This window comes from Notamacropus eugenii, chromosome 3 (assembly GCF_028372415.1).
Source record: "Notamacropus eugenii isolate mMacEug1 chromosome 3, mMacEug1.pri_v2, whole genome shotgun sequence".
Taxonomy (NCBI): Eukaryota; Metazoa; Chordata; class Mammalia; order Diprotodontia; family Macropodidae; genus Notamacropus; species Notamacropus eugenii.
The window spans coordinates 5,798,972-5,823,082 of NC_092874.1; the positions used below are offsets into that span (position 1 = coordinate 5,798,972).

The window sequence follows — 24,111 nt, forward strand, 5'->3', positions numbered from 1 at the left end:
ACGCCAGCTCCCAGGTTGGGGGCGCGGATGCGCGGCCTAAGCACAGGCGCATCTGGGCAAGCGACACTTCCAATCCTGCCAAAAAAAAAAAAGGTAGGAAAGACCTGGAGCTAGAGCGCACGCGCACCGCCCTGGAGGCCTCTTTCCCCGCTCTCCCAAGGAGTTAAGCACCAGCAGCCCGGGCGCATGCCCTTCGCGGTGACCGAGGGAGATCCCAAGCCAGGCGAAGCGCGGGCGTGTGCGCATGCGCGAATCCGGGGACAAGCGAGCCCTGGGGAGCACGGTCCTGGAATCCGGGAGCGAGGGCTCAGACGCATGCGCCTCTCCACCGCCGATGCCGGCCCAGAAAGAAACCCAGGCGTCCGGGCGCTGAGGCCCCCGCGGAGAAAGGCGGCCTCCAGGCAGGGCGCGCGCTGCCGCCGCTCCATCCGCCGTCCGTAAGCCTCCCCCGCCCGTCCCCCGCACGGGCGCAGTGCGGGAGCGCCGGAGAGCCGAGGAGCCGAGGAGCCGGGGCGCCGACGGGGAGCCCGTGGGGGCCCGTCCAGGTGAGGGGGACCCCGGAGGGGCGGGGGGGCTGTGGGGCGGCCGAGCGGGGCCCGAGACCCCCGACGGCCGCGGCGGCGGGGAGCGGCCCCCGGGGAGCGGGGGGCCACCCGCGAGAATAACCCCCCGGGGGGCGGGGCGCCTCAGGTTGGCCCCCCCCTCCGATCCCCCGGGGGGCGGAGAGGGGCCCTTAGTGTGCGACCAGCGAGATCAGCGGAGGGGCGCCCCGGCAGGGCGGGGCCGGGGGCGGGGACGGGCGGCGGGGGGCGGGGCGATGCAGGGGGCGGGGCAGGGACAGGCGGTGGTCGGAGGCGGGGGGCGGGGCAGGGACAGGCGGTGGTCTGGGGCCGGACTGGGGGCAGGGACAGGCGGGGGGCGGGGCAGGGTCAGGCGGTGGTCTGGGGCCGGACTGGGGGCAGGGCCAGGCGGGGCGGGGCGTGGCCAGGCGTTGGTCGGGGGCGGGGCGATGCAGGGGGCGGGGCAGGGACAGGCGGTGGTCGGAGGCGGGGGGCGGGGCAGGGACAGGCAGTGGTCGGAGGCGGGGGGCGGGGCAGGGTCAGGCGGTGGTCTCGGGCCGGACTGGGGGCAGGGACAGGCGGGGGGCGGGGCAGGGACAGGCGGTGGTCGGAGGCGGGGGGCGGGGCAGGGACAGGCGTTGGTCTGGGGCCGGACTGGGGGCAGGGCCAGGCGGGGCGGGGCGTGGCCAGGCGGTGGTCGGGGGCGTGGCCAGGCGGCGGGGGCGGGGCGATCCGGGTGCAGGCCCGCCCCGCTGAGTGCAGATCTGGACTCCCGCCCTGGCCGAGCCTCTGTTTTCTTTCCGTACTACGGGGGCGACCCTTCTGGCGCTCTTTACGCCTCACGTTGTGTGAACCCCACTAGATCCCCAAGCCGGGCGCCCTCCCTGAGGCCAGGGCAGCGACTCAGCCTGGGCCACCCGGTCCGGAGCCCCGTCCTCCGCCCCTCGCCCCGCGGGGCCCCTAGCACTTTAGTAAGGTGGGTCCTGGGGAATGGCCATGGTTCGGGCTGTTAGGTGGAAGTGGTGGTGACTACGGTGTAGACCGTGGTGGTCTGGGAAGGCCCGGGAAGCGGCCCGGGGCCCCTCGCGCCCTGCCCGCCTGCCTGCCGGTCTGTCTGCCTGCCCGCCTGTCTGTCTGTCTGTCTGCCTGCCTGTCCATCTGTCTGTCTGCCTGCCCGCCTGTCTGTCCATCTGTCTGCCTGCCCGCCTGTCCGTCTGTCTGCCTGCCCGCCTGTCTGTCTGTCTGCCTGCCTGTCCATCTGTCTGTCTGCCTGCCCGCCTGCCTGTCCGTCTGTCTGCCTGCCCGCCTGTCTGTCTGTCTGTCTGCCTGCCTGTCCGTCTGTCTGCCTGCCTGTCCATCTGTCTATCTACCTGTCCGTCTGCCTGCCTGTCCGCCTGTCTGTCTGTCTGCCTGCCTGTCCATCTGTCTGTCTGCCTGCCCGCCTGCCTGTCCGTCTGTCTGCCTGCCCACCTGTCTGTCTGTCTGTCTGCCTGCCTGCCTGTCTGTCTGTCTGCCTGCCTGTCCATCTGTCTGTCTGCCTGCCCGCCTGCCTGTCCGTCTGTCTGCCTGCCCGCCTGTCTGTCTGTCTGTCTGCCTGCCTGCCCGCCTGTCTGCCTATCTGCCTGCCTGCCCGCCTGCCTGCCGGTCTGTCTGCCTGTCTGCCTGCCTGTCCGTCTGTCTGCCTGCCTGTCTATCTGTCTATCTACCTGTCCGTCTGCCTGCCTGTCCGCCTGTCTGCCTATCTGCCTGCTTGTCTGTCTGCCTGCCTGTCCGTCTGTCTGTCTGCCTGCCTGCCTGCCTGCTTGCCTGTCTAAGCCCAGTGGGGCTGGGGGCGGGGCAGGGCACGGGCTTCCCTCCTCACACATTTGGGAAGTGGATGGGGCAAGTGTTGGGGCCCGGCCGGATGAGGCACTTGTGGCCAGAGCACTTGAGTCACCCCCAGTCAGAATTTCTTCTCTGGCCCTTTTGGTTTGTGAGGCCTGGAGCCTGGCAATCAGAACTCCCAAGCTGTGGGCCTGCCCTTTGGCATTAAGAGGTGCTAGGACCAGGCTGGGTGTGGGAGGATCTGTGGAGCCTGGAAGCCAGACTTGGCTGCACTTGCCAGGTCAGGTCACCTCCCACGCCTCAGTTTCCTTATTTGTAAAATGAGTGTACAAGATGAGTCTCCTAGGACCTTTCCAGCTTTGAGTCCCCAGAGCCTTATTTTTATTTTCTCCCTGCATTTGTAATCTGATTGGAACCACAGTCTCATTCTTTTATCATTGTAAAATAAGGATCATTTTCAAGGTAACTTTTGGTACAAGTGATTACAAGTGGTTAAAACTAGCTCTTTGTTCTTAAAGGTGAGATAATTTAGTTCTTTAACCTCAGAATCTTAACTCTCGATGTGCTGGCTCTCTTAAGGCAAAAGTGCAGTCAAGTGCTTGTCCATTCTACTGAAAGAAGTTTTTTTTATTGAGAGTCCCTTATGCCAGTGAAATAAAACTGCAGTCCAAAACACCGGAAAATATCCTTTATTTTGTGTTACACTCAAACTGAAATAAGAATCAGCTGTTTTTCTTCAGAGAACAGAAGAAGTCGTTCAGAATGTTGCCCCAAAGCTAGATCTCAGCAAGGCCAACACCTTCCCAACAGAGAGGGCACTTGGGCCTGGAGTCAGGAAGACTAGACTCCCTTGAGATCCAGCCCAAGACACGTCCTAGCTGTGTGACTCTAAGAAAGTCCCTTAGCCTCTGTTTACCTTAGTTTCCTCACACGTAAAATGAGGATAATAGTAGCACCTTCCTCCCAGAGTGTGCTCAGCTTACTGCCTGGCACATAGTAAGGGCAATCTCATTGTTAACTGTTATAATTATAACGATTGCTGACAGACTGCATAGCACTCTGATGTTAGTAAAATGCTCTGTATGCTTTCTCCTTTGTTCCTTCCTTAAACCAGTCATGTGAGACCTTTCCATCGTACTACTGATCAGAGAAGTACAGCTTGTGAAGGGGAAGAGAGCAGGCCCCCATCACAGAGCACATCTGTAATGGTGCCCCAGGGCTGAGGGAGTCAGAGGAGCCTGGACTTGCCCGGCAGAGCGCCGTGGACAGCTCCAGGATGGGTGTCTAGAGCCTCAAAATCTATGATTTTATTGGAGAAGAGAATGCAGTTCACAGACTTAGCATTTCCTGAGGAACAGACAGGCAGGTCAATGTGTGGCAGAGAGGTCTTCCTGATTCCAAGCTTGACACTTGGGCTGAGCTGCCTCTCTTTGCTGATAATGATAAAAATAGCTCAATCCTTAGAAATTCAGGAAGTCATATTTTTAACATGCCAGAATTCACATATTAAAATAACTAGTGGATATCTTTAAAAGGTCCTGTAATTGTCTTTGTGTATTAATTTATTATCATTGTAATAGTAACTTAAAATTTCCTTTGACTCCAGCGTGTTTATTTTTCCTTAAATTGACAATAATTATCTTTTGTAGGTATCGGACATGGGTAAATCCTTTTCTCATTTGCCTTTGCATTTATGTAAAGACGATGGTTATGACGGAATGACGTCATCTGATAACATGAGAAATGGCATAATTCATTCTGAAAGCCATAATGAAGATGGAAGGAATGGAGACGTCTCTCAGTTTCCATATGTGGAATTCACCGGAAGAGACAGTGTCACGTGCCCTACTTGTCAGGGGACAGGAAGGATTCCCCGGGGTAAGGAATGCCAGGTTTTTTTCTTTTCCCCCCAAATCAGACAGTTTTCAAAAGTAAGTAAGCCTAACCGCTGTTGTCAGCCCCACTGCATGTTAGCTAGCCATCTGGACAGAGAAAAAGGCCTCAGAATTCAGTTTTAAAAGTACTGATTATGGCTGTGGGCAGAGCTCTGCCTCTGGCCCTAGAGGAGTGCCACCCCCCCAAGTTCCTGTCTTCAGAAAGCTTTCAGGGTATGGAGCTGGACTGCCTTCAATGCCAAATGGAATATTTCTGCCACCAGTAAGGACTCAGTGGGCATACAAACCCAGAAGGAAAAGAGAACACTGTTGTGCTGAATAATTAGATAGGTCATTTGGGGAGGGAGAAGGCCTAAGCTACAGGAAGGATCACTACAGCCTTGCCAAAGAAAGGGACTCCTGAGCTGGAAAGTGGGGACAGTATATTCGAAAGTGTGGAAGTGGGAGAGGGTTCAAAAGCCAGGGTCCAGCAGATAAACTTGTGTGTCTTCAAGGGCAATGCAAGAGTCATAGGAAAGAAGCATTTGCACAGGTTGGTGAGGGAAGAGGCTGTCACAGAACACCAAGGACTATGGTGGAGGAGGGAGGGAACACCAGGAAAGCCTGTTAGAGGAAGTGCTTATGGGCCAGCCTGTGAATAAAGGGAGAGATTTTACCATGTGGAGGTGGAGGAAGGGGGTAACCCGGGTAGCCGTGGTGGAGGCCATCCCAACCGAAGGCAGTCATGGAAAGCTGAGAGGGCAGTGGGTGGGGTGGGGGCACAGAGAGAGCTGGCTAATCTGGCTGGGAGATTAAAAAGAGCATCTGACATCAGGCTTTGATGGAGTCATAAGGAGCAGGTTTGGAATTCCAGGATAAGGAGCTACTTGTCTTGTGTTTGAGAAGCAACAACTGAAACTGTTGGAGTGGGAGAGTGACGGGGTCTGAGCCACACAACCGTGATTTCTTGAACAGCAGCCATGGAAAAACAGTTCAGTATCTGTTCAAGGGACAGGAAGGAAGAATGAACAGTCTGACTCAGAGGTTGGCTAAAATCATGGAGAGGAGACAAGGCAGTTTAAGTTCATTAAGAGTTGTACTTGTCATCCAAGAACTTCAGAAACTATCTATTTTCTAAAAAGATTAGGACATATTTATGGAGCATGTCTCTTGTGCAAGGCATTGTGGGGAACAGGAAGATCTCTGGAACCTAGTTCTCATTTGGGGAGGGGGAGCTACAGGTCAGAACAAGAGGGGGATGATTGCAGCTGTCCACATGTTAAATTACAAATGCCCAAACAAGGATGAGAGGAAAAGAGAAGGGATGCAGGCAGGGTCAGACATGGTTGTGAGAGCTTGCTGATGGGCTGTTGGGATTCAGAGGGAAGGACACTTGGAGTCTAGATGCAATCCTAAGTGTCATGAACAGGGGGAATGAAAAGGGGGAGTAGGGGATTCTGCCAGACTAGAAGTCAGGCCTTGGGTTCTCCTCTGCAAAGAATTCAGTGTTTGGTTTGTGCCTTGGGTGCATTGACCTCAGTGACGGTAGTCATAACCTGTGTTCATAGGAGAGAATTCAGGTCAGGAAGGCCCCCTTGGCTGCTCTGGGAACAGTGGGGGAGGAGTAGTCTGGTAGGTGCAGGGTGAGGCAGGATGGGTCCCTCATGGGCAGAGCCTTAAATGCCAAATGGAGGAATTTCTGTTAGATTCTGAAGGTAATTGGGAACCACTGGACTTCATTGAGGAATGAAGGAACACAATTAACTCTTTGCTTTAGAAAATCACTTGAGTTGTGTGAAGGTTGGACTGGAGCAGGAGAAAGAGAGAGAGAGAGAGAGAGAGAGAGAGTGTGTGTGTGTGTGTGTGTGTGTGTGTGTGTAGAGAATGATGGAGGTGAATGGTGTTCAGTGATGGAAATGACATATTCAGTGACTGATCGTATATGTAGGTTGGGGAGGAACTGAGGAGATTCCCCTGATGTCGTGGACCTGGATGGTGGCTTCCTTAACAGAGAGAGGGACATTCAGGAGAGGGAATAGTTGGAGGAGAATGATCATGCACGCCATAATATTCCATTACTCTCACATACTGCTGTGGGTTTAGCCATTCCTCAGAGTATAGGTGACTACCCAATTTCCAGCTCTTAAAATCCCTGCTATTACTATATTGGCAAGTCTGGGCCCTTTTCCAAGCCCTCTCACCTCTAGAATCAAATGGAAATTCCTCGGTTTGCCATTTAAAACTCCTCACACCTGGCTCCATTGTGGGATTGAGAGCTGATTACTTGCCCATTAGTGGCACTTCACAGAGCCGTGTTGATTGGCTGTCTTGGACCTTCTTGGGGCGGGTGCCTCCTCTTGTCTTGTGTCTCTTGGGATTAGAGTATGGACGTTTTAGGCACTTCTTTGGTGTGGATTCAGATGATCATCCTGAATAAATAGTTCCGGTGGCTCTTAACTCCACCGGCAGTGTATCAGCGTGCCTTAGACCAATATTTACAAATTGGATTTGGCCAATAAGCTCCCTATGCCTCCACATAAGCAGTTTTTCCCTTTCTTCTTTATTACTATGTGTCTGTTTTGCTTCATTCATGAAAGCTTCCCATAACTCTCGTACTGACTTGGGATCGTACCTTTTAACTGAGTGTCTTTAAATTTGTTCTCCGGAAATCAAGGGTGTGTGTCCAGCCATGCCTGGCTTTCCTCTCTTTCTCTGCACTCCCACCTCAGGGTTCCTGTGGAGGAGGGCTAGAAAGGAGAGGGGCCAGGACAAAGTAGCAATCAGGTCTACCAGAAAGAAGCCATTTGCTTTCTCCTCCTTGGCTAAGTGCCCTTGCTCAGCCCCGACTGTGGCCTTACTTCTGGGGAACAAACTGCTTTCACTTAGCCTGGCAAGCAAGTCCTGTATGGGACTGTCCCCTGTCCAATGTAGCCCTCTGTTCTCTACCCTGAAAAGGACTACTGATTTCACCTTGGAAGTAGTCTTTGCCAGCTAGATATAAAGGACCAGGCAGAAATGTCAGCCTGATTCCTCCTGTCCATCCTCCTCTGCTGCTCTGGATGTATTCCCCCTCCTCCTCCCTTGGTCCCATGCCAAGCACTAAGCAAAGCACTGGATTTCCTAGGCAGGAGGTGAGGCCAGAGCTCAGGTCAGTCTTTTGGGAGAGGCAAATTTGCCTCCTTAATGGCTTAGCCAAAGAAATTTGGGTCAGGGGAACATCTGCTGAACTGCCCCAGGCCCTGGAAACTTGCCTCTCTCTTGTCAGTTCCTGGCACAGTGTCCCACTTCACCCCACATGACTAACCTTTGTTCACACGTGGCTGTTACACATACATTGCATCGTCTTAGAAGAAGGCCTGGCCTAAACTCCTAAACCCACAGAAAACAGAACTGACACTAACATGTATCTGACTTTGGAACTGTGGGCCCACTCTCCAAATGTTGATTTTCCAAAGGAATGTAACAGGGTGATTGTCAATCAACAAGAAAATGAGAGATGATGGTAGGAAAAGCACTGTACCAGGGGTTGTGATGGACGCAAATATGTATGAGGCATGATTCTTGCCTTCGGTGGTCATGAAGCGTTTATTAAGTATCTGCTAGGGTCTGGACACTGGGGTAAAAGGTGGGGGAGGGAGTGACTGGGAAGGGAAGAGAGGGAGGGGGAAAAGAGGGAGAGAACGAATGGAGAATGAGGATATCCGGGCATGAAGGCCACACAGGGAAGATGCACTGACTGGGGAGATGGACAAGCTGGTGTCACTGAATTGCTGAGCGTGGAAAGCAGTAGAGTCCAAGGAGCCTGGAGAGGGGGGAAGAGTCAGTGATGAAGGCCTCTAAAAGCCAGCCATGGATTCTGGAGGTGATCAAGTGGGTGACATGGTCAGACTTGACCCTGAGGACGCTCTGTTTGACAATTTAGCGGAGGATGGGCTAGAATGGGCTGAGATGGGAGGCAGGGAGGGCAGGGGCATTTGTAAAAGATACTATGAGGGGAGAATTGAGAGGATTTGACAATGGCTTGGTTTTTGCGGGGGGAGGGGGGGGGAGCAGTGAGAGAGAGTGAGGGGTCAGCTTGGGGACTGAGAAGAGTTGGTGCCCTGGAAAGCAATAGGAAAGTTAGGAAGGGGGAGGTGTTTGGAAGGAAAGAAAACAGTTGGTTTTGGACATTCTTAGTTGAAGATGTCTACAAGCTGTAAACTGGTAAGAATTTACAATGCATATGTTAAATAACAGTTTAAAGGCCACATAGTTAGGTCTCCCTGGCCAGTGATCATTATAGTTAATTGTGTGAGCTCGGAGGGGGATCACAGAGAATGTGTCTGGCAAATAGGGGCATTTATGGGAAGGGGGAAGAGTGCTGCTGGCTGTTAAATTGAGAAGAGTTTTATAATTTTTATAATTAGGGAATTCTAGGTGCAGGGTTTGATATGTATGCTCATTTCCTTCAGTTTAGACAAGGGGGGAGAATCCCTTGGGGAAAAAGCAGTAACATATGTTGTCAGGGGCCTTGAATGCCAGAGTAAAGAGTTGGAACTTTCCTCTGTAAGAAGGAAGGAGCTATCAAAGTTTCTCATGATTTTAAAAGTGGTGATACACCAAGATGAGTCTTATCATTGGCATGTTAAGGGAACTGGAGGAGGCCAAGAGGGTTTAGAAAAGATAGGCAGACAAGGTGACAGGGAGATGACCCAGAACAGGGCTTCTGGACTAGACATCTGTTCTGCTTCAAAATGTATTGTGATGACTGTTTCAGTGTAGCTGCTTTCTTCTGTAATCCTGTTTTATTTTGTGCGTTTAAAATATCGTTCTGGCAAAGATTCCATGAGTTTCTCCAAACTGCCCGAGGGATCCATAACGCAAAAAAGGCCAAAACTTTCTGACATAGAAGGCTAATTCCTGATTAATGTATTCCTTCTTGGATATTGTATGAGGGTCTTTTGAAAATCTATAAAAATTCTTAAAGTTTCATATTGCATTTTCATGTACATAATAGAAAATATAATTGTAATTTTGGTTTCATTTATTTGTTTGGGAAAATGACTTTCTGATTAGGCATGTTTTTGTTCCTTACAGCTTTTTAGAGTTGTTTAGAGTAAGCCCCCCTCACTGAAGCCCCCACCTACCCTTGGCTCACACAGGCTCCTTCCTGTGGAGTCCCGGTGGTGCATGTCTTGGGGTAACTTCATAGGCTGACCGCCTGTTAAATTGTCACTTTCTTGGCCCTCACCAGCACCGCAGCAGTGTCTGATGTGTCTCTATTTAACCATCTGCATTTATCTTTAATGTGTTTCTTGTGTTTGCAGGTCAGGAAAATCAGCTCGTGGCCTTGATTCCATACAGTGATCAGAGACTGAGGCCGAGAAGAACGTAAGTAACAATAAAAGAAAGTCAGTGTCTGCACGCTGTCTGTTAGTGAGAGACTGCCCTGGCTGCAGACATGTCATGGAGAGATGTAGGGTTCCAGTGCTTAAACTGTCTGCGACTGCAGGGAGACTGCGGCTCAGGGCACAGAGGGCCTGCCTTAGGGCCCATTCTGGACTAAGGGCCCAGCAGGGTGCGTTCTCGTGTCTGTCTTCCCTCGTCCCTCACTGTGTAAAACCACATTCTCTAGCTCTAGGCCCCGTTCCGCCTCCACACCTCTGTTTGTAATAATTTGGATCAGGTTTCTTGAACACATACACACCCTACACCCATTGAAACGGTACAGTTTCTGTGTGAGAAAGATTCATCTCACACATGAGATAGAGTCTTGGGGATTTCCTTCTCCTTCAAAAAGTTCCTGACACAAGGAGGTGGTGTTGCAGCTGGAGTTCTTCAGCGTATCGAAACTTTTAAGGAAATTGAATCCCTTTGCCCATGCATACTTCTGGTAGGGAATAATGAAGTGGATGGACAATGCACAGTTCATGCATTTGTGACTTACTCATTTCCTTTTAGTTTTCTTTATATATGCACATTGCCTGAAGTTTGCCACATACAACTGCAGATCTCCAAAAATGTCCATATGGTCATTGATGGCCAACCTACGAACAACCAAGCCTGCAAGTGTTGAGGCATGACTGTGCATGCCCACACACATGCACACACGTGCGCACATACACACACACACACGCATGCACACACACACCCCTACACTCAAAAGCTTCATGAGAACTCAGCTGTGAAAGCCATCTTATTTTCTTGAGGAGAAAAAAGTCCCTTCCAGGAGGAAGTGCTGCAGTGCCCAAATCCATGAACTGGCAATGTCCCTTCCCTTTTGGGAAAGCTCGATTTTACCCCTTCTTGTGGCCAAGAGCCTCAGCATCAGTCAGAAGTCCCCTGAAGGCTGACTGGCTGTCTGTTCCTCTTTACTCCCCTCCACTCCTCTTTCGAGTACCTGAGGAGTAATGAGATTGTCCAAGGCCATGTGTCCTACTTCCAGCTCTGCCCTCATGGCAGGCATGTTCAGAGATTACCTGGGAGATCATAGATAGAACCAAGCCTGAGACAGAGACCTCCCCATGTGGCTCAGGCCCCCATTTCTGCACTCACCACAGCTGTCCTTCATGAGCTAGGTGGTGTGTACATACTGGGAACTTTAACTAGATAGGGTATGAGTGCAAAGTATGGCCTTTCTTCTACCCCACTTCACCTTCTTACTTCCCATTAATTCTCATTAGCTAGAACAAGTTTTCTTAAAATGCAGGCGACCAAGCCCAGATGCATTTTAAGGAAGCAGTTTGGGAACAGTGGGTCTAGTTCTCCAGTGATTGGCAAACGTGAGGTTTCTTTATCTCCACCACCCCAGGATGTGGTTGTCATGACATCATCTTTCCCCTCAAATCCTGCCCTCTTCTAAGGTTCCTTAGCCATCTCAAGGACACCACCCTTTTCTCATCTCCCAGTCCCCAGCCTTGATGCTGTCACCTCCCCCCCTCACTCATGACACCTCACACACCCACACATCTGTTATTCTCTCCCCTTGGGCTTTCCTGCCACAGCAGAGCCCGCGGTTCAGACCCCATCACCTCTCGCCTGTGCTGCTGCAGTGGCCTCCTTCCTGGTCTCCCAGCCTCCATCCAGGCTGTCTTTTGCCCAGTTACCAGAGTGATTTCTGAAATGCCCATGTGACCAACTCTTTGTGAACTTTATGTAATATGTCTGATTTATGAGTACAGTTAATGGTAGGAGTGGGCTCCCAAGTGTCTGATTGAAAGTTTGGAGAACGCTGACTTAAAGCAGTGATATTTCATAGAATGTGCCCATCCAGTCCAGTTTCAAGATAAACGAACTGCTAAACTGACAAATCTTCGGAGATTAAGCATAAAATTTAAAGGTTGCCTACACTGGATGCTACAGCACAGTAGTGTGGTGTGTTTAATGGGGAGGGGGGGTTCATGTAATTTCGTGTAGAAACTCCCACCATGGATGCAGACGGACATGTCCTATGTAATTTATGCTCTTAGAAAATTGCAGGTCACCTGTCTTCCCTAACAGTCACATATAGTACATCGTTAAAATTTTAATTTGTTTAAGGTGCTAGGGAAGGCTTATCTAATTTCAATGGGAAATATTATTTGTGAAATTTTAACACGATGCAGATTGAAGTTTGTTCACTAGGCATTATTAAATACTTTAGTAAAATGTACTTTCGTATCCTTTTTCTTATTAACTTGTAAAATATTGTACATTTTCACACTAATCAAGAAGCCAGTCAAAAAATTGAAATCTCTTCAGTTGAACATTTTATTTGACCCCATGCTAACCTTAGGATCACCTTTAGTATGGATATTTAGATTTGGGGGAGAATGGGCCAAAGTAAGTGTATTTTACAGCGGCCAGCTGAGTGCCAAGGGGAGTGGAAGGCCCAGCTCTAATGTGTCCTGGTGGTGATCCCCAGTGCTCCAACGGCTCCTCAGCCCCTGCCATCTACACTGGAGAGGACATGTCTCATTAGAATGTCTTGTCCCAGATCGGGTTAAAAAAGACAAGAATGCAGGAGAATAAGTTTCAGCCTGCGCATGCCTAGGCTGCGCTTTCCACCCAGGTCATGGTGTGTCCGCATTTTAAGCTTCCCTTTCTTTCTCTCTGTGACTTGCAGAAAGCTCTACGTGATGGCGTCTGTGTTCATGTGCCTGCTTCTTTCTGGCCTAGCCGTTTTCTTCCTGTTTCCTCGATCCATTGACGTGAAATACGTTGGTATGAAGTCAGCGTATGTCAGTTACGATGATGCAAAGCGTGTGATCTACTTAAATATCACGGTAACTGCAGACAGTCATGCAGAATCTCTTACTTTGCTCCTTGTTTTTAACCATTCACTTCCATGGATATGTGCTGAATATGTATTTTTCCCAGGAGCCTCACCATTTTAGGGTCGAGCAGCTGGAGGCCCAGAAGATAGGGCTCTGGGGCTGGAGTCAGGAAGCCTCGGGTATTCACTAGCTGTGTGACCCTGCATCAGTCACCTCCCCTCCGACTCACCCTGATTTTTGCTGAACTGAACTCAATCTCACACAATAATTCAAGAAGTATATTGCTATACGTAGGCTGAGGAATTTGGATATTACTTAGGAGGCTTGGTTATAACAAGAGAAACACCTCATGGTGTCGTTGCCTGGGATGGGACACAGAGCAGAGTGAGACAGAGATGCTGCTCATTGTGACTGACAGTTTGTGTCTTGGTGGATTGTACTCAGTGACTCTCGTGGGTCTTTCCCCGAAACCAAGAGTGCATTTACTTAAGACTACAGAATGTAAAGAAACAATTATTGGGGGAAACTTTTCCCTCCAAGAATAACTCCATAGAGAGAAATTTCTCCAGGGAAAATAGGGCAGAGCTGTTTGCAAACCACCATACCACCAGGAGAGACACCAGGAGTGGGCATGGCCTCCCTGCTGGAGCTGGCTGAGCTCCCAGGTTCTGCAGTGGGAACTTACCCTAGACAGAGCTCCATCCATTTAAAAAGAGCCTGATGTAGCGAGTGAAAGACCCTTCCTCCCATATGCCTGCCCTTCCTCCCTTGCACTTGTCCCAACCAGGGATTACTGCCACCCCTGCTTACCTGTGGCAGCAAGGGGCGAGTCCTTCTGGGTATTGAGATGTGCCCACTTTCATCTCCTTATTTTTATTTATAGCACTTGGTCATTGAGACTTCATCTTGACAGAATTTAATTAAGTGGTTTTAATTGAAGATATACCCGTGTCTCCATCATTTAGAAGTCTCTTACTCAACTCTCTTGTACCTGGGACTCTTAGATAAGTCTGATCATCTAAACATCAGTCAATTTAGGAAAAAGAGCAGTTTTTTTTTCTAGGCCTCTGTTCTCAGCAGGTGGTCTGAAGGAGTGAGGGACCCTAAAGTGCAGACTGACTGAGTGTCGTCATTGTCCTTCTGGAACCCAGAACGAGGCATGTTCTCGACCTCTTCTTGGGGGTGTCTGGCCCTGTCTGACTCTGCTGTCTATGGTAGTTTGCAGCTGACTGGCCAAGAGATTGAGTAGACAGATCCGTGGTTCGGAGCGGTAGAGGCCAGACCCTGCCCCTGAAGGTGCGAAGGAAATCACTCGTCACCTTGGAGAGCTCCCCAGGCCACCGCTCTGTTCCACTGGACTTTCAGCAAACACACTTTGTTGAAAGCATTTTTGTGGATGTACTCATGGCTCTTTGCCTTCTGAATTAGTTTCCACCACCTTGTAGTTCTGTTGAGAAGGAAAGACACAGGGAGAGTGAATGGGCACTGTATGCAAGGCATTGTGCTACGCAGTTTACAAATATCTCGATGTATTCTCGCAACAACCCTGCAGTGTGCCTCTGTTACTATAAGACCCACTTTATAGTAGAGCAAACTGAGGCAAACTCCTCACTCCCCATGCCCCTTGTCCCGGTTGTTACACTGTCTCTTGTGTATGCCTCCTTCTCTCCCCACCCTGGTGCGGGCCCTTAGCCCTCATGCCAAAATCCTGCACTTGCTGCTGCTGGGTCTGTCTGCCTCAGATCTCTCCCTACCCCAGCCTCAGGAAGCTCCAGGCTCCCTCTGGCCTCCAGGATCAAATGCAAAGTGCTATATTTGGCGCTGAAGTCCCTAGTCCTTCCTGCCTTCCTCACCCCTCACTCCTGACATGTCCTCTTCAGTCCAGGCCACCCCCAGGCTTGGAGCACCCTCCCTCCTCAGGTGGCCGTGGACTTACGGGAAGCCGTTCAGAACCTGTCTTCGTGGTGCCTCCGCCTCCTGTTACTTCCCACTTCTCCAGTTCGTGGCCTGTATTTACGTATCTGTTGGCTTCTGGTTCCCCCATCAGATCTTGAGCTCCTCAAGGGCAGGGACTGTCTTCTGCTTCTTTCTGTATCCTCATTGCTCAGGACAGTGCCTGGCACACAGTAGGAGCCTAAAAAATGTTTATAGAGTGACTGATGATTTATATCTGTAGATACTGCATACATGTATACATGCTTCCTATCTGCCCTTTGTACTTAAATCCTTAGCACTTCACATAGACTCTTGGTGGCTGCTTAATCATTATTGATTGATCATTCTGAAAAGATGAATTGCAGGCAGTCTGTGAAGGGCTTTAACAGAGCTTGTCTTTATCATAGAGGGAATAGGGAGCCAAGGTAGTTTCTTTTATTTTAAATTAGTTAATTAATTTACTAGTTTTCAACATTCATTTCCACAAAATTTTGAGTTCTGAATTTTCTCCCCATCTCTCCCCTTCCCCCACCTGAAAACACCTTGCATTCTGATTGTCCCTTCCCTTATCCCTGAGATGGCTCTGGAGGAGAAGTGAGACTGGTGACCTGCACAGCCCTCCTTCACTCAAAACAAAGTCAAGTGCAAGTCATGTCATCATTTCTCTGATGGCATGGTCTTCTTCATCCATGAAGGACGAACATGATCCCTTAACCCTATCTTCTCTCTTAACCTGTAGGGCAAGATAAATTTCTTTACTCCATTACCTGTATTTCTTATTTCCCAGTTGTACACAAAACCAGTTCTCAACATTTGTTCCTAAAACTTTGAGTTCCAACTTCTCTCCCTTCCTCCCTCCCCATCCATCGCCACTGAGAAGGCAAGCAATTCAATGTAGGCTATATATGTATAGTTTTGCAAATGACTTCCATAATACTCATGTTGTGTAAGACCAACTATATTTCCCTCCATCCTATCCTGCCCCCATTTATTCCATTCTCTCTTTTGATCTTGTCCCTCCCCAAGAATGTTAACTTCTAATCGCTCCTTCCTCCCATTTCCCTCCCTTCCATCATCACCCACACCCTGCTTATCCCTTTCTCCCCTACTTTCCTGTAATGTAAGATAAGTTTTCATACCAATTGAGTGTGCATGTTATTCCTTCCTTGAGCCAAATGTGATGAGAGTAAGCTTCACTTTTTCCCTCTCACCTCCCCCCTTTCTCCTTCATTCCAAAAGCTTTTCCTTGCCTCTTCTATGAGAGATAATTTGCCCCATTCCATTTCTCCCTTTCTCTTCCCAATTTATTCCTCTCTCACCCCTTAATTTTATTTTTTTAGATATGATCCCTTCCTATTCAACTCACCCTGTGCTCTCTGTTGCTTTGTCTCTGTCTCTCTGTCTCTGTGTGTGTGTGTGTGTGTGTGTGTAAAATCCTTCCAACAACCCAGATACTGAGAAACGTTTCAAGAGTTACAAATATTATCTTTCCATGTAGGAATGTAAACAGTTCAACTTTAATAAGTCCCTTGGGATTTCTCTTGAGTCTTGTGTTTGAAAGTCCAATTTTCTTTTCAGCTCTTGTCTTTTCATCAAGAATGCTTGAAAGTCCTCAATTTCATTGAATGACCATTTTTTTCCCCTGAAGTATTATATCCAGTTTTGCTGGGTAGGTGATTCTTGGTTTTAATCCTAGTTCATTTGACTTCTGGAATATCCTATTCCAAACCCTTCAATTCCTTAATGTAGAAGCTGCTAGATCTTGTGTTATCCTGTTTGTACTTTCACAATATTCGAATTGTTTCTTTCTAGCTGCTTACAATATTTTCTTCTTGACCTGGGAACTCTGGAATTTGGCTCCAATATTCCTAGGAGTTTCTCTTTTTGGATCTCTTTCAGGAGGTGACCAGTGGATTCTTTCAGTACTTGTTTTGCCCTCTGATTCTAGAATATCAGGGAAATTGTCCTTGATAATTTCATGAAAGATGATGTCTAGGCTCTTTTTTTCAATCACGACTTTCAGGTAGTCCCATAATTTTTAAGTTGTCTCTCCTGGATCTATTTTCCAGCTCACTTGTTTTTCCAATGAGATATTTCACATTATCTTCCATTTTTTCATTCTTTTGGTTTTGTTTTGTGATTTCTTGGTTTCTCATAAAGTCATTAGCTTCCATCTGCTCCACTCTGATTTTTAAAGAACTATTTTCTTCAGTGAACTTTTGAACCTCCTTTTCCATTTGGTTAATTGTGCTTTTTAAAGTATTCTTCTCCTAATTGGCTTTTTGAACCTCCTTTGCCAATTGAGTTAGCCTATTTTTCAAGGTGTTATTTTCTTCAGCATTTTTTTGGGTCTCTTTTAGCAAGCTGTTGACTTGCTTTTCATGATTTCCTTGCATTGCTCTCATTTCTCTTCCCAGTTTTTCCTCCACCTTGTTACTTGATTTTCAAAATCCTTTTTGAGCTCTTCCATGGCCTGAGACAATTGCATATTTATTTTGGAGGTTTTGGATGCAGAAGCCTTGACTTTTAGATCTTCCTCTGATAGTGTGCATTGTTCTTCCTCATCTGAAAGAATGGAAGAAAATACCTGTTCACCAAGAAAGTAGCCTTCTATGGTCTTATTTTTTTCCCTTTTTTGGGGCATTTTCCCAGCCAGTTACTTGACTTTTGGGTCATTTGTCTAGAGTAGGGTATACTCTGGGGATGTGTTAGATCTTAGTTCCTCCAGGGTGGCACAATCAAGGGCGGGGAGTTTACTCCTCAGAAGAATTGAGTTCTGCCATGCCCCAAGACCCTGCTCAGGGCTGAGATTCAGATCAGCTGCCCAGTTCCCCCAGGGGCTTTATGCTGAGCACTCTATCTATGGAGCAATGGATGCTGGCTGCTACCGCCTGCTGCCACCTGGGGCCAGGCCTAGGGGTGGACCCTGCTCCCTTTTCACTCTGGTTGAAAAAGCCCTCTGATTGACCTTTGGCGCCTGTGGGTTAAGGGATCTAGGAACCTCCACTGCCATAGATTCCACCCCCAAGGCCTGCTTAAGTCCTGCTCATCTTGCAGGGCCAAGGCTGGACTGGGCTCCACTCCACATCCAGAGCATCCCATCGGCCTTCCAGGTCACCCTGGGCTGGAGATCTCCTTCACTCCATCGTTCTGTGGCTTCTGCTGCTTTGGAATTTGTTGAGAGTCTTTCTTTACAGGTATTTTATGGGCTGTGGAGGAAGAGCTAGAGTATGTGCATCTTTCTACTCCGCCATCTTGGCTCTGCACCCTTCCCAGGGTAGTTTCTTAAGCAATGGAGTGATGTGATCAGACCTGTGTCTTAGTCTTAGTCCTTTAGCATTGTTTGGAAAATGGATTCCAGGAAGGTTGTTGGAGGCCATCTAAGGTGGAGATGAGGATCACAGTTGCCTCAGGTGACCCTGGTGTTAAGTTGTGGAACCTGGGCTTTAACCTGGTTCACAAGTCTCCAAGATTTAGCTGTGTTCACTGCTCTACCCTGCCTTCTACCATGTTAACATTCACTTTGTGTGTGAATTCCTCTCTGTGTACAGAGTCAGACCAAATTGTTGGACATCACTGGTAAATGTATCTTGTTGCTTCCCACAAAATGGTACTGTTGTATCTTACTTAGCCTGTTTGGGATCCCTGCTTTCTGTTTTCCTGGTAACTGAGAGCCTCCATTGTCCCTGATGGCAGCTCCCATGGGTGATCCTTCCCAGCCTTCCTCAGAGGAGAGGATTTCACAGAGGTGTTTGGTCAGTGAATGAATTTTAGAAACAAAACAGTTTGAGACAATTTATGTATGTCCCTTCTCTTTGCAGAACACCCTAAATATAACAAACAACAACTATTACTCTGTGGAAGTCGCAAACATCACAGCACAAGTCCAGTTTTCAAAAACTGTTATTGGAAAGGCAAGATTAAATAACATTACCATTATTGGGCCACTGGATATGAAACAGGTAAAGAGTGGCAATGGAACTTTTTTAAGTTTATAAATGATTCCTGACTTCATTTTTAATACATCAGAGTGTGTCAGACTGTCTTTAGAAGGCTTGGTTTTAAATTTCTTCAACAGCTTTTAATTATTTAATTCATTTAAAATAATAATTAATTTAAACAAAGAAGTATCAGATATTTTAGAAAGGGGGAAAGGGTATCGTGGCTCTAGGAATTTGAGGAATTATTCTTTTAAAATTTAGCATCACTTTAATCCATTTTTATATCATTTTTATCTTTCAGATTGATTACACAGTTCCTACTACTATAGTAGATGAAATGAGTTATATGTAGTAAGTTCAAATTCTTTTTTAAATCAATAGTATGAACCTCTTTTAAAAACTGAACCTTGGTCTCATTCCTACATGACAGTATTTTTGCCTATAAAATTTTATTTTAGAATTCTCATCTGTTGCATTATGAGCTTGAATGTACATTTTGTAAACTACCCACTTTGATTTCTCTGTAGCACAAGGTGGTAAGAAAGCCCTCAATTCTTTGGCCCCAGAGGGAGGAACACCCTGGGAGTCCCAAGACCCAGGGCTCAGTTCCTGCCTCTTCTCAGGTCGACTGTGTTACCCTGGGCAAGTCCTGACCTTTCTCAGTGCCTCTGAGAGCTCTTTAAGACCAGAAAGTCCCCATAGTTATAAATCCCAGCTCTAGACTTAAAAAGAAAGAGGCAAACAGCTTATCCAGAGAAACTGTTTGATATGTCTGTGTATGCACAGTTTCTTTAAAGAACTAAGCCACTGACATATTCAGATGATGAAGACCCCTGAATAAAGGTGGCTCATGTCTATGACCATCAGGTTTGAGGGTGGAGGAGGGGGAGGAGAAACTCATCTTTTTTCATCATTGATGCCTCTTTTTCCATGTTCTCTTTAACAGTGATTTCTGCACGTTGATCTCCATTAAGGTCCACAACATCGTGGTCATGATGCAGTAAGTGGGAGTGGCTGCTTTCTGTCTAGGCTGGGTGATAACATTGAGATGGGAACTAGAGGACCTCTAAGTTCTTAACATTCCCTTATTGATTGGTTTCTACAGCCTATGTTTTTTGTGCTCCTTTTAGTGGCAGAGATAATAGCTCTGCTAGGTCCTCCATAGGGCTCTGACTCTTTGGCTGGATTATCCATCCCTGTGGAGCTCCTCTGCTGCTAAACTCACTCAGCCTGCCCGTCTGTGGTTAGGAGGTAGCGAGATTGTCTTTATAGTCATGCTTGGCTCAAGCCAAGTGTGCAATAATCTGCTTTGTTTGACTGACATAAGACAGAAATGATGTTCCTGGTGCAGGCCCTGCCATGGCGATGCCTTATGCTTCAGTGAGCACTTGGTTGTGTAATGTTCCGTGAGCCATGTTTCCTAAAGCACAAGAAGTGACCCAGATCTCTCAGAGTGGGGTCACAGGCCTCACTGATGTGGCTTTCCTTGCAGAGTTGCTCCAAGGAAATTCCTGAAAGTCATAAAATTGTGGTATTAGTTTATCTTTCTCCAGAAATGAAGAAGAGATATATTCTGTGGAAACTGAAAAAAAAAACCTAATCAATAATTATTGGGTTAAAGAAAAATCAGAAAAATGATAGAACATCAAAAAGACGTGATAACAACCCAGCAGGACAGTTCTTAGGGCCAGACTTCTGTCCCTGAGTTGCCTGCCTTTACTACAGAAAAATAAACAGAATAAACTAAACGTCTAGCTCAAGAAGCAGGAAAATAAACAAAGAGTCCCCCAGATCTAGGTGGCTGGATCCACGGTCTCCATTTCTTTTTTTACTAAGAGCACCAATGGGCATGATATAAAGTGAAAGAAGAATCAACAGAAACCAGCTTTTCTCTCTAACAGCCTCACATTTGTCTTTGTTGGGACTCTAACATAAGAATATGAATAAGTAGAAGTCTATCCACATGTGCTGAAAGCAGCACTCACTAGAACCGCAAGGAGCTAGCCCCAAGGCAGACAGCTGAATTGTGAGGCCTTGGTAGAGGCTGGCCTGGCTCTAGGAGGATTGGCAGAGAGAGAACAGAACCTGGATTCCTTCCATTTAAGGATGGTTTTTTTTTAATTGACATATGAAATGTTTCATCTGCATGTCATTAAGTAAGCTAGTTGTGTGTGGACCTTGGGACCTCATTTCCATTGCTAACTTTGTTTCTATGGGAAACTCTTCTGAACAGCTGGTTTAAACTAAATAGCCAGTTCTGACCATCACCGTTTGAGAAGGACATTGATAAGCTGGAGAGGGTGCAGGTGAGGGCCGCCCAGATGGCAACAGGCCCTAAAAGCAGAGGAGACTTGGTAGAGATGGGGGAAGTCCTCAGGGATGGAAGATAGGCATGTAGAAGAGAAAGAGATTTGTTCTGGTTGTCCCCAGAGGGCAGAACTAAGGACTGTGCAATGAACTGGTAAAGAGGCAAGGTCAGGCTCAGGAAAAACTTGCCAGTCATTACAATCCGGAAGTAGAATGCTTCCTTCCCCTCCTTGGAAGTCTTCTAGCAGAGACTGGCTGGCCGTTTGTTGGGGGTGTTGTAGGAGAGCCATCCTGGGAACCATCGAGGTAAATTCTGTGATTCTGTGGGTGGGACACTGAGAATGAGACATCCCCATTTGTGAGCTGGAGAAGGCCTCAGTAAGACTTTGATTTGATATTTCTGAATTTCCCCCCATACTTCTTGTCTTGGAAGTTGGAGTGATCCTTGAATTAAAAAATAAATTATGATATAATCATTAAACATATTTAAAAAACAAATGTTTGAAAAATTGCCAAAATTTCCAAGTGAATTTGCTTTGTTAAAATTGTGTTGGTTCAGTAGGTGCCCCTGCTGAGGAGAACATTTTGTGGCAATCGAACCTTGCTGGCCACTGACCCCAAGGCTGAGTTGTTAGCTCTTGGAGCAGGACAGTCTCCATTGTGTTCATTAAGGTAACTGCCAGGCATAGGTGCATGTCCTTTTCTGTCTCATACTTGTTTTTATTTTTTAAGAGTGACCGTGACTACGACTTACTTTGGGCACTCGGAGCAAATATCCCAAGAGCGGTACCAGTATGTCGACTGTGGAAGAAACACCACTTACCATCTGGGCCAGTCGGAGTATCTGAACGCGCTGCAGCCACCTCAGTAGAGGCTGTGAGGATGTGGTTGAGAGAGGGCTGCTTCTTAGCAAGCCCAGCTCTCAGGAAGACCCATTGTCACCGCTGCAGGCAGACCTCGACTTCACTTTGCTGTCTTAGGGGTACAGTTAAAAATACGTAGGCGTGCTCTTGCTGAAACTTTCCTCTCTTGTGGTGTTGTATTTCATAATAATAGCCGACACTAACACAGTGCTCTAGGACTCTCCAGGCGCTTTCCATATGTATTGTTTATGTCCTTTGGTCCTCACAGCAACTTGTGTGTGGTGTTCATCCCCATTTTACAGAGGAGGAAACTGAGTCTCCGAGATAGTCAGTGACTTGGTACAGTTCTGGTTCCTAAGGATGGGATTGGGGTTTAACCCGGATCCTCCTGACTTCCTGGGGCTCACTCTTTCTCGGAGAACCCTGCCTGTTTCTACAAAAGCTTAGTAGGAAAACAAAGACTTTGGCTCTAGGACGGTTGAGCTTTTAGCTTGGGAGCAATATTACAGAGATCTGTATTTCTGAATGTTTTTAAATTCAAGTATCTCATCACAAATAAGTGATCCTGCCATTTAAAACATTCTCATCGGAGAACTGAGAGTTTGAGGTCTGTTGTCACATGGAAGTAGCGCCAAAGGCCCAATGGGAATCAGAAAGGGATGGTGCAGATCAGCTAGTCCAACCCCCTAACTAGGGGTCACCAGCCCAAGGTCATCTAGGGAGCAGGTGGCTGCTGAGGCAGGATCTGAACCCAGGTCCCAGGCCCACACACTTTTCACTCCTGAACTGGAGGTGTGAAACACTTGTTTTTTTAGCTTTTCATATATTATGTCAACTTGATTGATGCTCTGACAGATTTGTAAGCCCAAATGAGTTTTGCAAAATTCTTAGTCTGAAGTTCTGTGTGGTCCCTAAGGATGAATAATCAGGCTTGTCCTTGTCTTTCCATTTTTAGTGGAGATTTTGCAGATTTGTGTGATTTTAAGGCATCAGCATAACCAATAATCATCTGTATCAGGCTGTAAAGAATGAAGCTGGGCATGACATCCATGTAGTTTTATTAGAAGTACAATTTGACTCTATCTGTGAAGGACTCAGTCAGCTAATTGTGAAACTGGTTGTGATACAAATCCAAGACACCTTGTGTTTCACTGTCATCAGGCGCCTATGAAGTGTGAATGACATGCAGAAAAGAGAAAACAAACTCGACTCTTGTATGTGCATCAGATTTCATGAGGTCTACAAAAATCCTCACTTCTACATACGTTTACCTCAAGAGCGTTTGGATTCTGTTGTGTGACATAAAGAATGTCACTGTGGTCAGCACACGTGAAGGAATTCTACACATTACTAAACAATTGGAATCAGTCTTTTGTGTTTAAAAAAAATTACAAATCATGGTTTAGCTAATTTGGCTGTTGAATCCCTTTTTGCTTTTGTTTCGTAATCTAAACTCAACCAAACCACTTTTTTCTTGCACACACATGCACATATATTTACAGAGATATTATGACTGTGTTTGCATTTAATTTTTGCTAAGCAGGCTTTTCCCCAAGTGAGACCCTTTTCATTCAACAAGTCATCATTACCTGCACTGAGCATTTTCCTGGGTGAGGTCCTGTGGGGATACCATAGACAGACTGTATCTTACATCATTTTAAACAATTAATCAATTCTTTGAGTTTTATTTCTTTCAGGATTCTTTTCACTAAGATAATTCAGGCTCCCCCTAAAGTTCCCAAGCTTGTTATGGAGTCACAATCACTGACATTTTTGATAACTCTGAATTTCGAGAAGCACTTCACTTCCCTTCATATTTGATCCTCATGACAACCCTTTACTCCAGGTGGCATGAAGCCTCCTTTTAAGGAGGGGAAACAGCTTCAGAGGAGCTCAGAGCTAGTGAGAAGGAGAGGTGGGATTTGAACCCAGGTCTCCCATGCTTTTTTCACTACATCATGTTGAGTGTTCTTCAGCATCAGATACATTGAGTTCTCTTGCCTGTGCTTTCTTTGCATCCTGTGCTCCCTCTGTGACAAATGACAAGGATCTTCCTTTCACCCTATTAGTTCTTGCTCTTCTCTTCCTCCTTGCTTGGTGGCTCAGCATGGAGAACTTCTGTGTGTTTTCTGACCCTTTAGGTTTCTAATGTAGCATTTCCTCTTTTGCTTTCTTGGCCTTTCATTTGTTCATGGTGCTCTTGTCTTCTGGTTCTACTTTCTGAAAGCCTTTCAGGTCAGTCTGTTGTGTTTCTGATTCCTCATCCTAATGTCCTCATTAACCTGGAAGCCATCTTTTCACTCTGCTCACACACGGTAGTACTCACTGATTAAGATTCTGAAGTGACCTTGGAACCCTGATCCTTCTCCTGAATTTGCAGTGATTCTCTTTCCCCTAAAATCGCTGTCCATAGCAGGAGCGCCTTGGATGCTCCAGGTTCACATTCTTGGCATTCTCCTCCCTTTTCAAGCCCTAGCCAAGCCCTGCCAAGCCTACCTCTCTGCTTAGATCTCCCCTCTTGTGCGCATTTATCACCACCCTTCCTCCAAATCACAGTCATCATCTCCTTTGGG

General features: G+C 47.4%; 1 protein-coding gene across 2 annotated transcripts; it reads left to right on the forward strand.

Moving 5' to 3' along the window:
• The first annotated feature begins 413 nt into the window (after positions 1-413).
• Positions 414-22,948, forward strand: TMEM106B (transmembrane protein 106B). Of its 2 annotated transcripts, none has more exons than XM_072650797.1 (8): positions 414-545; positions 4,034-4,262; positions 9,565-9,628; positions 12,342-12,501; positions 18,249-18,389; positions 18,670-18,719; positions 19,315-19,368; positions 21,408-22,948. In XM_072650797.1, the coding sequence occupies exons 2-8, from the start codon at positions 4,043-4,045 to the stop codon at positions 21,544-21,546; spliced, it is 828 nt and encodes a 275-aa protein (XP_072506898.1). In that variant the 5' UTR covers positions 414-545; positions 4,034-4,042; the 3' UTR covers positions 21,547-22,948. The 2 variants fall into 2 exon arrangements, with proteins under 2 accessions (XP_072506898.1, XP_072506897.1); XM_072650796.1 differs by lacking the exon at positions 414-545 and adding an exon at positions 1,425-1,536.
• Positions 22,949-24,111: the final 1,163 nt, after the last annotated feature.

Excerpts from the sequence above, each read along its gene's own strand:
- TMEM106B (XM_072650797.1), top strand. The coding sequence starts at position 4,043 with ATGGGTAAATCCTTTTCTCATTTGCCTTTGCATTTATGTAAAGACGAT. Across the intron at positions 9,629-12,341 it reads AGACTGAGGCCGAGAAGAAC|AAAGCTCTACGTGATGGCGT; the intron begins GTAAGTAACAAT and ends TGTGACTTGCAG. Across the intron at positions 12,502-18,248 it reads TGATCTACTTAAATATCACG|AACACCCTAAATATAACAAA; the intron begins GTAACTGCAGAC and ends TTCTCTTTGCAG.